This window comes from Hyperolius riggenbachi, chromosome 1, assembly GCF_040937935.1.
Source record: "Hyperolius riggenbachi isolate aHypRig1 chromosome 1, aHypRig1.pri, whole genome shotgun sequence".
Classification (NCBI taxonomy): domain Eukaryota; kingdom Metazoa; phylum Chordata; class Amphibia; order Anura; family Hyperoliidae; genus Hyperolius; species Hyperolius riggenbachi.
In genome coordinates this window covers 689,894,949-689,911,017 of record NC_090646.1, presented here as the reverse complement: position 1 = coordinate 689,911,017, position 16,069 = coordinate 689,894,949, and the positions used below count along the sequence as shown (strand labels likewise).

General features: G+C 53.1%; 1 protein-coding gene across 1 annotated transcript in view; it reads right to left on the bottom strand.

Moving 5' to 3' along the window:
- Positions 1–519: 519 nt before the first annotated feature.
- Positions 520–16,069, bottom strand: part of ARHGEF39 (Rho guanine nucleotide exchange factor 39) — a 175,182-nt gene continuing 159,632 nt past the window's right edge. The window contains exons 8-9 of the mRNA XM_068272778.1: positions 9,595–9,665; positions 520–1,349 (exon numbers count right to left, since the gene is read on the bottom strand). Coding sequence (XP_068128879.1) covers positions 1,286–1,349; positions 9,595–9,665 — 135 coding nt within the window. The 3' untranslated portion in view covers positions 520–1,285. The remainder of the gene's footprint in view (positions 1,350–9,594; positions 9,666–16,069) is intronic.

Here is a 16,069-nt window from a genome sequence, read left to right as displayed (position 1 = left end):
ACACCGGATATACTGTTTGTGGTTACATGTTCCTGGCACACCGGACATACTGTTTGTGGTTACATGTTCCTGGCACACCGGACATACTGTTTGGGGTTACATGTTCCTGGCACACCGGACATACTGTTTGGGGTTACATGTTCCTGGCACACCGGATATACTGGTAACATGTTCCTGGCACACCGGATATACTGTTTGGGGTTACATGTTCCTGGCACACCGGATATACTTTTTGTGGTTACATGTTCCTGGCACACCGGATATACTGGTAACATGTTCCTGGCACACCAGATATGCTCTTTGGGGTTACATGTTCCTTGCGCACAGTATATACTCGGAGTGGGCTTAGCTCTGAGTCACATCCTTCTGAAGAACATCCTTTATGTACTGTCTTCATAGAAGGCACATCCAGGGTTAGCACCATTACTGTTGCTCTCGGAACCTTTGAAGTCAGGTCATTAGCTGTAAGCTTAATGTGTGGCCTGGCTTCCAATAAATGTATGCATTACGTGACTGTCCTTATGTCACTGACAATTTTATTATCAAGCACGTGTGATTGTTTCCTTTCGTGACTGGTTATTTCTTTACTTGTGATTTTATAGTTTAATATCTTTACATGCTTCCTTTTGGGCCACAAGGGAATTTTGGTTATTCACTTTGGTTAAAGTCTGTAAAATGGCTAAAATCTCCACAAGGTCTGGGGACTGGAGAAATTTGGAGATACTTCTTTACACATGAGAGATCAGTGCATGCGGCTGGTTATAGAATAGCACAGCTCCACCCAGGAGCCACTCGTGGCTGGTTATAGAATATAGCTCCACCCAGGAGCCACTCGTGGCTGGTTATAGAATAGCACAGCTCCACCCAGGAGCCACTCGTGGCTGGTTATAGAATATAGCTCCACCCAACAGCCACTCGTGGCTGGTTATAGAATATAGCTCCACCCAACAGCCACTCGTGGCTGGTTATAGAATATAGCTCCACCCAGGACCCACTCGTGGCTGGTTATAGAATATAGTTCCACCCAGGACCCACTCGTGGCTGGTTATAGAATATAGCTCCACCCAGGAGCCACTCGTGGCTGGTTATAGAATATAGCTCCACCCAGGAGCCACTCGTGGCTGGTTATAGAATATAGCTCCACCCAACAGCCACTCGTGGCTGGTTATAGAATATAGCTCCACCCAACAGCCACTCGTGGCTGGTTATAGAATATAGCTCCACCCAGGACCCACTCGTGGCTGGTTATAGAATATAGTTCCACCCAGGACCCACTCGTGGCTGGTTATAGAATAGCACAGCTCCACCCAGAATCAGCTTGAGGTGACATCATTTCATCTTCTCCAAGGCTGATAAAAAAAATAAATAAAAAAAAAGGAAAAAAAATATCAGAAGTGAGAAGGAAGACGTAAAAGCATCATAATAAAGTAACAAGCTAGCAATTCTGACTGAATATCCCCATATTATCCAGTCATACTACTGAGAATAGGCACATTTCCAAGCATGGGTGCCCAATTTCCCCATCCCCCATCAGCACGCCGCTGTCTCTCCTCCTCTCTTCCTGCAGCACGCCACTGTCTCTCCTCCTCTCTCCCTGCAGCACGCAGCTGTCTCTCCTCCTCTCTCCCTGCAGCACGCCGCTGTCTCTCCTCCTCTCTCCCTGCAGCACGCAGCTGTCTCTCCTCCTCTCTCCCATCAGCACGCCGCTGTCTCTCCTCCTCTCTCCCTGCAGCACTTCGTTGTCTCTCCTCCTCTCTCCCTGCAGCACGCCGCTGTCCCTCCTCCTCTCTCCCTGCAGCACGCCGCTGTCTCTCCTCCTCTCTCCCTGCAGCACGCCGTTGTCTCTCCTCCTCTCTCCCTGCAGCACTTCGTTGTCTCTCCTCCTCTCTCCCTGCAGCACGCCGCTGTCTCTCCTCCTCTCTCCCTGCAGCACGCCGCTGTCTCTCCTCCTCTCTCCCTGCAGCACGCCGCTGTCCCTCCTCCTCTCTCCCTGCAGCACGCCGCTGTCCCTCCTCCTCTCTCCCTGCAGCACGCCGCTGTCTCTCCTCCTCTCTCCCTGCAGCACGCCGCTGTCTCTCCTCCTCTCTCCCTGCAGCACTTCGTTGTCTCTCCTCCTCTCTCCCTGCAGCACGCCGCTGTCCCTCCTCCTCTCTCCCTGCAGCACGCCGCTGTCTCTCCTCCTCTCTCCCTGCAGCACGCCGCTGTCCCTCCTCCTCTCTTCCTGCAGCACGCCGCTGTCTCTCCTCCTCTCTCCCTGCAGCACGCCGTTGTCTCTCCTCCTCTCTCCCTGCAGCACGCCGCTGTCTCTCCTCCTCTCTCCCTGCAGCACGCCGCTGTCCCTCCTCCTCTCTTCCTGCAGCACGCCGCTGTCCCTCCTCCTCTCTTCCTGCAGCACGCCGCTGTCTCTCCTCCTCTCTCCCTGCAGCACGCCGCTGTCCCTCCTCCTCTCTTCCTGCAGCACGCCGCTGTCCCTCCTCCCCTCTCCCTGCAGCACGCCGTTGTCTCTCCTCCTCTCTCCCTGAAGCACACCGCAATCTCTCCTCCCCTCTCCCTGCAGCACGCCGCTGTCTCTCCTCCTCTCTTCCTGCAGCACACCGCTGTCTCTCCTCCTCTCTCCCTGCAGCACGCCGCTGTCCCTCCTCCTCTCTCCCTGCAGCACGCCGTTGTCCCTCCTCCTCTCTCCCTGCAGCACGCCGCTATCTCTCCTCCCCTCTCCCTGCAGCACGCCGCTGTCCCTCCTCCTCTCTTCCTGCAGCACGCCACTGTCTCTCCTCCTCTCTCCCTGAAGCACGCCGCTGTCCCTCCTCCTCTCTCCCTGCAGCACGCCGTTGTCTCTCCTCCTCTCTCCCTGCAGCACGCCGTTGTCTCTCCTCCTCTCTCCCTGCAGCACGCCGCTGTCTCTCCTCCTCTCTCCCTGCAGCACGCCGCTGTCCCTCCTCCTCTCTCCCTGCAGCACGCCGCTATCTCTCCTCCCCTCTCCCTGCAGCACACCGTTGTCTCTCCTCCTCTCTCCCTGCAGCACGCTGCAATCTCTCCTCCCCTCTCCCTGCAGCACGCCGCTGTCTCTCCTCCTCTCTCCCTGCAGCATGCCGCTGTCCCTCCTCCTCTCTCCCTGCAGCACACCGCTATCTCTCCTCCCATCTCCCTACAGCACGCTGCTGTCCCTCCTCCTCTCTCCCTGCAGCACGCCGCTGTCTCTCCTCATCTCTCCCTGCAGCTGTGCCTCCTCCTCTCTCGCTGCAGCGCACAGACGTATCTCCTCCTCTCTCCTTGCAGCGCGCCGCTGTCTCTCCTTGCAGCACACAGCTGTCCCTCTTCTCTCCCTACAGCACACCGCTGTCCCTCCTCCTCCCTCCCTACAGCACTCCGCTCTCCCTCCACCTCTCTTCCTGCAGCACACCGCTGTCTCTCCTCCCCTCTCCCTGCAGCACGCCGTTGTCTCTCCTCCTCTCTCCCTGCAGCACGCCGCTGTCTCTCCTCCTCTCTCCCTGCAGCACGCCGCTGTCCCTCCTCCTCTCTTCCTGCAGCACGCCACTGTCTCTCCTCCTCTCTCCCTGAAGCACGCCGCTGTCCCTCCTCCTCTCTCCCTGCAGCACGCCGTTGTCTCTCCTCCTCTCTCCCTGCAGCACGCCGTTGTCTCTCCTCCTCTCTCCCTGCAGCACGCCGCTGTCTCTCCTCCTCTCTCCCTGCAGCACGCCGCTGTCCCTCCTCCTCTCTCCCTGCAGCACGCCGCTATCTCTCCTCCCCTCTCCCTGCAGCACACCGTTGTCTCTCCTCCTCTCTCCCTGCAGCACGCTGCAATCTCTCCTCCCCTCTCCCTGCAGCACGCCGCTGTCTCTCCTCCTCTCTCCCTGCAGCATGCCGCTGTCCCTCCTCCTCTCTCCCTGCAGCACGCCGCTATCTCTCCTCCCATCTCCCTACAGCACGCTGCTGTCCCTCCTCCTCTCTCCCTGCAGCACGCCGCTGTCTCTCCTCATCTCTCCCTGCAGCTGTGCCTCCTCCTCTCTCGCTGCAGCGCACAGACGTATCTCCTCCTCTCTCCTTGCAGCGCGCCGCTGTCTCTCCTTGCAGCACACAGCTGTCCCTCTTCTCTCCCTACAGCACACCGCTGTCCCTCCTCCTCCCTCCCTACAGCACTCCGCTCTCCCTCCACCTCTCTTCCTGCAGCACACCGCTGTCTCTCCTCCCCTCTCCCTGCAGCACGCCGCTGTCTCTCCTCCTCTCTCCCTGCAGCACGCCGCTGTCTCTCCTCCTCTCTCCCTGAAGCACGCTGCAATCTCTCCTCCCCTCTCCCTGCAGCACGCCGTTGTCTCTCCTCCTCTCTCCCTGCAGCACGCCGCAATCTCTCCTCCCCTCTCCCTGCAGCACGCCGCTGTCTCTCCTCCTCTCTCCCTGAAGCACGCTGCAATCTCTCCTCCCCTCTCCCTGCAGCACGCCGTTGTCTCTCCTCCTCTCTCCCTGCAGCACGCCGCTGTCTCTCCTCCTCTCTCCCTGCAGCACGCCGCTGTCCCTCCTCCTCTCTCCCTGCAGCACGCCGCTATCTCTCCTCCCCTCTTCCTGCAGCACACCGTTGTCTCTCCTCCTCTCTCCCTGCAGCACTCCGCAATCTCTCCTCCCCTCTCCCTGCAGCACGCCGCTGTCTCTCCTCCTCTCTCCCTGCAGCACGCCGCTGTCCCTCCTCCTCTCTCCCTGCAGCACGCCGCTATCTCTCCTCCCATCTCCCTACAGCACGCCGCTGTCCCTACTCCTCTCTCCCTACAGCACTCCGCTATCCCTCCTCCTCTCTCCCCGCAGCACACAGCGGTCTCTCCTCCTCTCTCCCTACAGCACTCCGCTTTCCCCCCTCCTCTCTCCCTGCAGAGCGCCAGTATCCCTCCTCCTCTCCCCCTGCAGCACACAGCTGTCCCTCCTCCTCCCTGCAGCATGCCATGGTCTCTCCTCCTCTCTCCCCGCAGCACGCCGTTGTTTCTCCTCCTCTCTCCCTACAGCACACCGCTGTCCCTCCTCCTCCCTCCCTACAGCACTCCGCTCTCCCTCCACCTCTCTTCCTGCAGCACACCGCTGTCCCTCCTCTCTCCCTGCAACACACAGCTGTCTCTCCTCTCTTCCTGCAGAACACAGCTGCCCCCCCCCTCTCCCTGCAGCACACAGCTCTCCTTCCATTGTCTCTCCTCCTCTCTCTCTGTAGCACGTCACTTTCCCCCCTCCTATCTCCCTGCAGAGCGCCAGTATCCCTCCACCTCTCCCCCTGCAGCACACAGCTGTCTCTCCTTCTCTCTCCCTGCGGCATGGCATTGTCCCCCTCTCTCTCTGTAGCACGCCGCTGTCCCTCCTCTCTCCCTGCAGCACACAGCTGTCTCTCCTCCTATCTCCCTGCAGCATGGCACTGTCCCCCTCTCTACCTGCAGCACACAGCTGTCCATCCTCTCTCCCTGCAAAGCGCCAGTATCGCTCCACCTCTCCCCCTGCAGCACACAGCTGTCTTTCCTCTCTCCCTGCAGCATACAGTAGCCCCAACTCCTCTCTCCCTGTGCCATGGCACTGTGCCGCCTCCTCTATCCCTGCAGCACGCCGCTGTCTCTCCTCATCTCTCCCTGCAGCACGCCACTTTCCCTCCTCTCTCCCTGCAGCACATCACTGTCCCTCCTCCTCTATCCCTGCAGCACGCCGCTGTCTCTCCTCGTCTCTCCCTGCAGCACGCCACCGTCTCTCCTCCTCTCTCCCTGCGGCACGGCACTGTCCCTCCTCCTCTCTCCCTGCAGCACGCCGCGGTCTCTCCTCCTCTCTCCCTGTGGCATGGCACTGTCCCTCCTCCTCCTCTCCCTGCAGCATGCTGCTGTCCCTCCTCCTCTCTCCCTGCAGCACGCCGCTGTCCCTCCTCCTCTCCCCCTGCAGCAAATCACTGTCCCTCCCCTTCTCTCTCTGCAGCACGCCGCTGTCTTTCCTCCTCTCTCCCTGCAGCACATCACTGTCCCTCCCCCTCTCTCACTGCAGCACGCCGCTGTCTCTCCTCATCTCTCCCTGCAGCACGCCGCTGTCTCTCCTCATCTCTCCCTGCAGCTGTGCCTCCTCCTCTCTCGCTGCAGCGCACAGACGTATCTCCTCCTCTCTCCTTGCAGCGCGCCGCTGTCTCTCCTTGCAGCACACAGCTGTCCCTCTTCTCTCCCTACAGCACACTGCTGTCCCTCCTCCTCCCTCCCTACAGCACTCCGCTCTCCCTCCACCTCTCTTCCTGCAGCACACCGCTGTCCCTCCTCTCTCGCTGCAACACACAGCTGTCTCTCCTCTCTTCCTGCAGAACACAGCTGACCCCCCCCCCCCCCCCCCTGCAGCACACAGCTCTCCCTCCATTGTCTCTCCTCCTCTCTCTCTGCAGCACGTCGCTTTCCCCCCTCCTCTCTCCCTGCAGAGCGCCAGTATCCCTCCACCTCTCCCCCTGCAGTACACAGCTGTCTCTCCTCCTCTCTCCCTGCGGCATGGCACTGTCCCTCTCTCTCTCTCTGTAGCACGCCGCTGTCCCTCCTCTCTCCCTGCAGCACAAAGCTGTCTCTCCTCCTCTCTCCCTGCAGCATGGCACTGCCCCCCTCTCTCCCTGCAGCACACAGCTGTCCCTCCTCTCTCCCTGCAAAGCGCCAGTATCCCTCCACCTCTCCCCCTGCAGCACACAGCTGTCTTTCCTCTCTCCCTGCAGCATACAGTAGTCCCAACTCCTCTCTCCCTGTGCCATGGCACTGTGCCGCCTCCTCTCTCCCTGCAGCACGTCGCTGTCTCTCCTCATCTCTCCCTGCAGCACGCCACTTTCCCTCCTCTCTCCCTGCAGCACATCCCTGTCCCTCCTCCTCTATCCCTGCAGCACGCCACCGTCTCTCCTCCTCTCTCCCTGCGGCACGGCACTGTCCCTCCTCCTCTCTCCCTGCAGCACACCGCTGTCTCTCCTCCTCTCTCCCTGTGGCATGGCACTGTCCCTCCTCCTCCTCTCCCTGCAGCATGCTGCTGTCCCTCCTCCTCTCTCCCTGCAGCACGCCGCTGTCCCTCCTCCTCTCTCCCTGCAGCAAATCACTGTCCCTCCCCTTCTCTCTCTGCAGCACGCCGCTGTCTTTCCTCCTCTCTCCCTGCAGCACATCACTGTCCCTCCCCCTCTCTCCCTGCAGCACGCCGCTGTCTCTCCTCATCTCTCCCTGCAGCACGCCGCCGTCTCTCCTCATCTCTCCCTGCAGCACACCGCTATCCCTCCTCCTACTCTTTCCCTGCAGCACATCACTGTCCCTCCTCTCTCCCTGCAGGACTCCGCTCTCTCTCTCCTCCACTCTCTCTGTAGCACACAGTGGTCCCAACTCCTCTCTCCCTGTGGCATGCCGCTGTCCCTCCTCTCTCCCTGCAGCACATCACTGTGCCTCCTCCTCTCTCGCTGCAGCATGCAGCTCTCTCCTCTCTCCCTGCAGCGCGCCGCTGTCTCTCCGCCTCTCTCCCTGCAGCGTGCCGCTGTCTCTCCTCCTCTCTCCTTGCAGCACACAGCTGTCCCTCCTCTCTCCCTGCAGCACACCGCTGACCCTCCACCTCTCACCCTACAGCACGCCGCTGTCTCTCCTCTCTCCCTGCAGTACACCGCTGTCGCTCCTCCTCTCTCCCTGCAGTACATTACTGTCCCTCCTCCTCTCTCTCTGCAGCACACCGCTGTGCCTCCTCCTTTCTCCCTGCAGCACACAGTGGTCCCAACTCCTCTCTCCCTGTGGCATGCCGCTGTCCCTCCTCTCTCCCTGCAGCACATCACTGTGCCTCCTCCTCTCTCGCTGCAGCGCACAGACGTATCTCCTCCTCTCTCCCTGCAGCGCGCCACTGTCTCTCCTTGCAGCACACAGCTGTCCCTCCTCTCTCCCTGCAGCACATCACTGTTCCTCCTCCTCTCTCCCTGCAGCGCGCTGCTGTCTCTCCTCCTCTCTCCCTGCAGCACGCCGCTGTCCCTCCTGCTCTCTCCCTGCAGGACACCGCTGTCCCTCCTCCTCTCTCTCTACAGCATGCCGCTGTCGCTGTTCCTCTCTCCCTGCAGCACGCCGCTGTCCCTCCTCCTCTCTCCCTGCAGCACACCGCTGTGCCTCATCCTCTCTCCCTGCAGCACGCCGCTGTCCCTCCTCCTCCTCTCCCTGCAGCACGCCACGGTTCATCCTACTCTCTCCCTACAGCACACAGCTGTCCCTCCTTTCTCCCTGCAGCACGCCGCTGTCCTTCCACCTCTCCCCTTGCAGCACACAGCTGTCCCTCCACCTCTCTCCCTGCAACACGCAGCTGTCCCTCCTCCTCTCTCCCTGCAGCACGCCACTGTCCCTCCACCTCTCCCCCTGCAGCACGCCGATGTCCCTCCACCTCTCTCCCTGCAGCACGCCGCTGTCCATCCACCTCTCCCCCTGCAGCACGCCGCTGTCCCTCCACCTCTCTCCTTGCAGCACACAGCTGTCCCTCCACCTCTCTCCCTGCAGCACACAGCTGTCCCTCCACCTCTCTCCCTGCAGCACGCCGCTGTCCCTCCTCCTCTCTCCCTGCAGCACGCCGCTATCCTTCCTCCTCTCTCCCTGCAGCACGCCGCTGTCCCTCCTCCTCTCTCCCTGCAGCACGCCGCTGTCCCGCCTCCCCTCTCCCTGCAGCACGCCGCTGTCCCTCCTCCTCTCTCCCTGCAGCACGCCGCTGTCCCTCCTCCTCTCTCCCTGCAGCACGCTGCTGTCCCTCCTCCTCTCTCCCTGCAGCACGCCGCTGTGCCTCATCCTCTCTCCCTGCAGCATGCCGCTGTCCCTCCTCCTCCTCTCCCTGCAGCATGCCACTGTTCATCCTACTCTCTCCCGGCAACACACAGCTGTCCCTCTTCCTCTCTCCTTGCAGCACACAGCTGTCCCTCATCCTCTCTCCCTGCAGCACGCCGCTGTCCCTCCTCCTCTCTCCCTGCAGCATTCCGCTGTCCCTCCACCACTCTTCCTGCAGCACGCAGCTGTCCCTCCTCCTCTCTCCCTGCAGCACGCCGCTGTCCCTCCTCCTCTCTCCCTGCAGCATGCCGCTGTCTCTCCTCCTCTCTCCCTGCAGCACTCCGCTGCCCCCCCCCCACCTCTCCCCCTGCAGCACACAGCTGTCCCTCCTCCTCTCTCCCTGCAGCATTCCGCTGTCCCTCCACCACTCTCCCTGCAGCACGCAGCTGTCCCTCCTCCTCTCTCCCTGCAGCACGCCGCTGTCCCTCCTCCTCTCTCCCTGCAGCATGCCGCTGTCTCTCCTCCTCTGTCCCTGCAGCACTCCGCTGCCCCCCCACCTCTCCCCCTGCAGCACACAGCTGTACCTCCTCCTCTCTCCCTGCAGCATTCCGCTGTCCCTCCACCACTCTCCCTGCAGCACGCAGCTGTCCCTCCTCCTCTCTCCCTGCAGCACGCCGCTGTCCCTCCTCCTCTCTCCCTGCAGCACGCAGCTGTCCCTCCTCCTCTCTCCCTGCAGCACATTATAATATTGATGACGCACTTGTAAATCACTCTTCATTATAGCACATATATGTAGATCTCACTCATTCTTCTATGGACAGACATGCACACTATTCCGAGTAGAGAGTGCAGAGATACTTACTGCTCCCCCATCCTCATTCGCTTCTGTGACATCACACCCTGGATTCCAGAATCTTCCCTGACAGCCTCTTCCTGTGATAACCAAGGGAGATATCATTATGGCTTAATGCTAAACAACCAGAAATACTAAATATGCAGAAAACCAACACTACCCCCCCCCCCCCCCCATATACAGCAGTCACATAATGCTGCTACACCTGCAGTCACTGCCCCGGAACATGGAATGTAGCAACCTAACAATTCCCCCCCCCCCCCATATACAGCAGTCACATAATGCTGCTACACCTGGAGAGACAGCCCAGGAACATGGAACGCAGAAACCTACCTCTACCCCACCCCCCATATACAGCAGTCACATAATGCTGCTACACCTGCAGTCACTGCCCCGGAACATGAAATGCAGAAACCCACCTCTACCCCACCCCCCATATACAGCAGTCACATAATGCAGCTATACCTGGAGGGACAGCCCAGGAACATGGAACGCAGAAACCCACCTCTACCCCACCCCCCCATATACAGCAGTCACATAATGCTGCTATACCTGGAGGGACAGCCCAGGAACATGGAACGCAGAAACCCACCTCTACCCCACCCCATATACAGCAGTCACATAATGCTGCTATACCTGGAGGGACTGCCCCAGAACATGGAACGCAGAAACCCACCTCTACCCCACCCCATATACAGCAGTCACATAATGCTGCTATACCCCGGAACATGGAACGCAGAAACCCACCTCTACCCCACCCCATATACAGCAGTCACTTAATGCTGCTACACCTGCAGTCACTGCCCCGGAACATGGAATTCAGAAACCCACCTCTACCCCACCCCATATACAGCAGTCACATAATGCTGCTACACCTGGAGGGACTGCCCCGGAACATGGAACGCAGAAACCCAACCCTACCTTTAAACCTCTGTAATTCTCTCTACCACAACTCACTGATAACTAATTACAGCCTGTAATACTCTCTCTCTACCACAACTCTCACTGATAATTACAGCCTGTAATATTCTCTCCCCACCACAACTCTCACTGATAACTAATTACAGCCTGTAATACTCTCTCTCTACCACAACTCACTGATAACTAATTACAGCCTGAAATACTCTCTCTCCACCACAACTCTCACTGATAACTAATTACAGCCTGTAATACTCTCTCTCTACCACAACTCTCACTGATAACTAATTACAGCCTGTAATACTCTCTCTCTCACAACTCTCACTGATAATTACAGCCTGTAATATTCTCTCCCCACCACAACTCTCACTGATAACTAATTACAGCCTTTAATACACTCTCTCTACCACAACTCTCTCTGATAATTACAGCCTGTAATATTCTCTCCCCAGCACAACTCTCACTGATAACTAATTACAGCCTGTAATACTCTCTCTCTACCACAACTCACTGATAACTAATTACAGCCTGTAATACTCTCTCTCTACCACAACTCACTGATAACTAATTACAGCCTGTAATACTCTCTCTCTACCACAACTCACTGATAACTAATTACAGCCTGTAATACTCTCTCTCTACCTCAACTCTCACTAATAATTACAGCCTGTAATATTCTCTCCCCACCACAACTCTCACTGATAACTAATTACAGCCTGTAATACTCTCTCTCTACCACAACTCACTGATAACTAATTACAGCCTGTAATACTCTCTCTCTACCACAACTCTCACTGATAATTACAGCATGTAATATTCTCTCCCCACCACAACTCTCACTGATAACTAATTACAGCCTGTAATACTCTCTCTCTACCACAACTCTCACTGATAATTACAGCCTGTAATATTCTCTCCCCACCACAACTCTCACTGATAACTAATTACAGCCTGTAATACTCTCTCTCTACCACAACTCACTGATAACTAATCACAGCCTGAAATACTCTCTCTCCACCACAACTCTCACTGATAACTAATTACAGCCTTTAATACTCTCTCTCTACCACAACTCACTGATAACTAATTACAGCCTGAAATACTCTCTCTCCACCACAACTCTCACTGATAACTAATTACAGCCTTTAATACTCTCTCTCTACCACAACTCTCTCTGATAATTACAGCCTGTAATATTCTCTCCCCAGCACAACTCTCACTGATAACTAATTACAGCCTGTAATATTCTCTCCCCACCACACAACTCACTGATAACTAATTACAGCCTGTAATACTCTCTCTCTACCACAACTCACTGATAACTAATTACAGCCTGTAATACTCTATTTCCACCACAACTCTCACTGATAACTAATTACAGCCTGTAATACTCTCTACCACAACTCTCACTAATAATTACAGCCTGTAATACTCTCTCTCCACCACAACTCTCACTAATAATTACAGCCTGTAATACTCTCTCTCCACCACAACTCTCACTGATAACTAATTACAGCCTGTAATACTCTCTCTCTACCACAACTCTCACTAATAATTACAGCCTGTAATACTCTCTCTCCACCACAACTCTCACTAATAATTACACCCAGAAATATTCTCTCCCCACCACAACTCTCACTGATAACTAATTACAGCCTGTAATACGCTCTCTCTACCACAACTCTCACTGATAACGAATTACAGCCTGTAATACTCTCTCTCCACCACTATAACTTACTGATAACTAATTACAGCCTGTAATACGCTCTCTCCACCACAACTCTCACTAATAATTACAGCCTGTAATACTCTCTCTCCACCACAACTCTCACTGATAACTAATTACAGCCTGTAATACTCTCTCTCTCCACCACAACTCTCACTGATAACTAATTACAGCGTGTAATATTCTCTCCCCACCACAACTCTCATTGATAACTAATCACAGCCTGTAATACTCTCTCTCCACCACAACTCTCACTGATAATTGCAGCCTGTAATACTCTCTCTCTACCACGACTTTCAATGACAACTAATTACAGCCTGTAATACTCTCTCTCAACCACAACTCACTGATAACTAATTACAGCCTGTAATACTCTCTCTCCACCACAACTCTCACTGATAATTATAGCCTGTAATACTCTCTCCACCACAACTCTCACTGATAACTAATTACAGCCTGTAATACTCTCTCTCCACTACAACTCTCACTGAAAACTAATTACAGCCTGTAATACTCTCTCTCTCCACCACAACTCTCATTGATAACTAATTACAGACTGTAATACTCTCTCTCTACCACAACTCACTGATAACTAATTACAGCTTGTAATACTCTCTCTCCACCACAACTCTCACTGATAATTACAGCCTGTAATATTTTCTCTCCACCACAACTCACTGATAACTAATTACAGCCTGTAATACTCTCTCTCTCCACCACGACTCTCATTGATAACTAATTACAGCCTGTAATACTCTCTCTCTACCACAACTCTCACTGATAACTAATTACAGCCTGTAATACTCTCTCTCTACCACGACTCTCACTGATAACTAATTACACCCTGTAATACTCTCTCTCTACCACAACGCTCACTGATAATTACAGCCTGTAATACTTTCTCTCCACCACAACTCTCACTGATAACAGCCTGTAATACTATCTCTCCACCACAACTCTCACTGATAACTAATGCAGCCTGTAATACTCTCTCTCCACCACAACTCTCACTGATAACTAATGCAGCCTGTAATACTCTCTGTCCACCACAACTCTCACTGATAATTACAGCCTGTAATACTTCCTCTCCACCACAACTCACTGATAACTAATTACAGCCTGTAATACTCTCTCTCTACCACAACTCTCACTAATAATTACAGCCTGTAATACTCTCTCTCCACCACAACTCTCACTAATAATTACACCCAGAAATATTCTCTCCCCACCACAACTCTCACTGATAACTAATTACAGCCTGTAATATTCTCTCTCTACCACAACTCACTGATAACTAATTACAGCCTGTAATACTCTCTCTCCACCACAACTCTCACTAATAATTACAGCCTGTAATATTCTCTCCCCACCACAACTCTCACTGATAACTAATTACAGCCTGTAATACTCTCTCTCTACCACAACTCACTGATAACTAATCACAGCCTGTAATACTCTCTCTCCTCCACAACTCTCACTAATAATTACAGCCTGTAATATTCTCTCCCCACCACAACTCTCATTGATAACTAATTACAGCCTGTAATACTCTCTCTCTACCACAACTCACTGATAACTAATTACAGCCTGAAATACTCTCTCTCTACCACAACTCTCACTGATAATTACAGCCTGTAATATTCTCTCCCCAGCACAACTCTCACTGATAACTAATTACAGCCTGTAATACTCTCTCTCTACCACAACTCACTGATAACTAATTACAGCCTGTAATACTCTCTCTCCACCACAACTCTCACTGATAATTATAGCCTGTAATACTCTCTCCACCACAACTCTCACTGATAACTAATTACAGCCTGTAATACTCTCTCTCCACTACAACTCTCACTGATAACTAATTACAGACTGTAATACTCTCTCTCTACCACAACTCACTGATAACTAATTACAGCCTGTAATACTCTCTCTCCACCACAACTCTCACTGATAATTACAGCCTGTAATATTTTCTCTCCACCACAACTCTCACTGATAACTAATTACAGCCTGTAATACTCTCTCTCTACCACAACTCTCACTGATAACTAATTACAGCCTGTAATACTCTCTCTCTACCACGACTCTCACTGATAACTAATTACACCCTGTAATACTCTCTCTCTACCACAACGCTCACTGATAATTACAGCCTGTAATACTTTCTCTCCACCACAACTCTCACTGATAACTAATAACAGCCTGTAATACTATCTCTCCACCACAACTCTTACTGATAACTAATGCAGCCTGTAATACTCTCTCTCCACCACAACTCTCACTGATAACTAATGCAGCCTGTAATACTCTCTCTCCACCACAACTCTCACTGATAATTACAGCCTGTAATACTTTCTCTCCACCACAACTCACTGATAACTAATTACAGCCTGTAATACTCTCTCTCTACCACAACTCACTGATAACTAATTACAGCCTGTAATACTCTCTCTCCACCACAACTCTCACTGATAACTAATTACAGCCTGTAATACTCTCTCTCCACCACAACTCTCACTAATAATTACAGCCTGTAATACTCTCTCTCCACCACAACTCTCACTGATAACTAATTACAGCCTGTAATACTCTCTCTCTCCACCACAACTCACTGATAACTAATTACAGCCTGTAATACTCTCTCTCTACCACAACTCACTGATAACTAATTACAGCCTGTAATACTCTCTCTCTACCACAACTCACTGATAACTAATTACAGCCTGTAATACTCTCTCTCCACCACAACTCACTGATAACTAATTACAGCCTGTAATACTCTCTCTCCACCACAACTCTCACTGATAACTAATTACAGCCTGTAATACTCTCTCTCCACCACTATAACTTACTGATAACTAATTACAGCCTGTAATACTCTCTCTCCACCACAACTCTCACTAATAATTACAGCCTGTAATACTCTCTCTCTACCACGACTCGCAATGATAACTAATTACAGCCTGTAATACTCTCTCTCCACCACAACTCTCACTGATAATTATAGCCTGTAATACTCTCTCCACCACAACTCTCACTGATAACTAATTACAGCCTGTAATACTCTCTCACCACTACAACTCTCACTGAAAACTAATTACAGACTGTAATACTCTCTCTCTACCACAACTCACTGATAACTAATTACAGCCTGTAATACTCTCTCTCTACCACAACTCACTGATAACTAATTACAGCCTGTAATACTCTCTCTCCACCACAACTCACTGATAACTAATTACAGCCTGTAATACTCTCTCTCCACCACAACTCTCACTGATAACTAATTACAGCCTGTAATACTCTCTCTCCACCACTATAACTTACTGATAACTAATTACAGCCTGTAATACTCTCTCTCCACCACAACTCTCACTAATAATTACAGCCTGTAATACTCTCTCTCTACCACGACTCGCAATGATAACTAATTACAGCCTGTAATACTCTCTCTCCACCACAACTCTCACTGATAATTATAGCCTGTAATACTCTCTCCACCACAACTCTCACTGATAACTAATTACAGCCTGTAATACTCTCTCACCACTACAACTCTCACTGAAAACTAATTACAGACTGTAATACTCTCTCTCTACCACAACTCACTGATAACTAATTACAGCCTGTAATACTCTCTCTCCACCACAACTCTCACTGATAATTACAGCCTGTAATATTTTCTCTCCACCACAACTCTCACTGATAACTAATTACAGCCTGTAATACTCTCTCTCTCCACCACAATTCTCACTGATAACTAATTACAACCTGTAATACCCTCTCCACCACGACTCTCACTGATAACTAATTACAGCCTGTAATACTCTCTCTCTACCA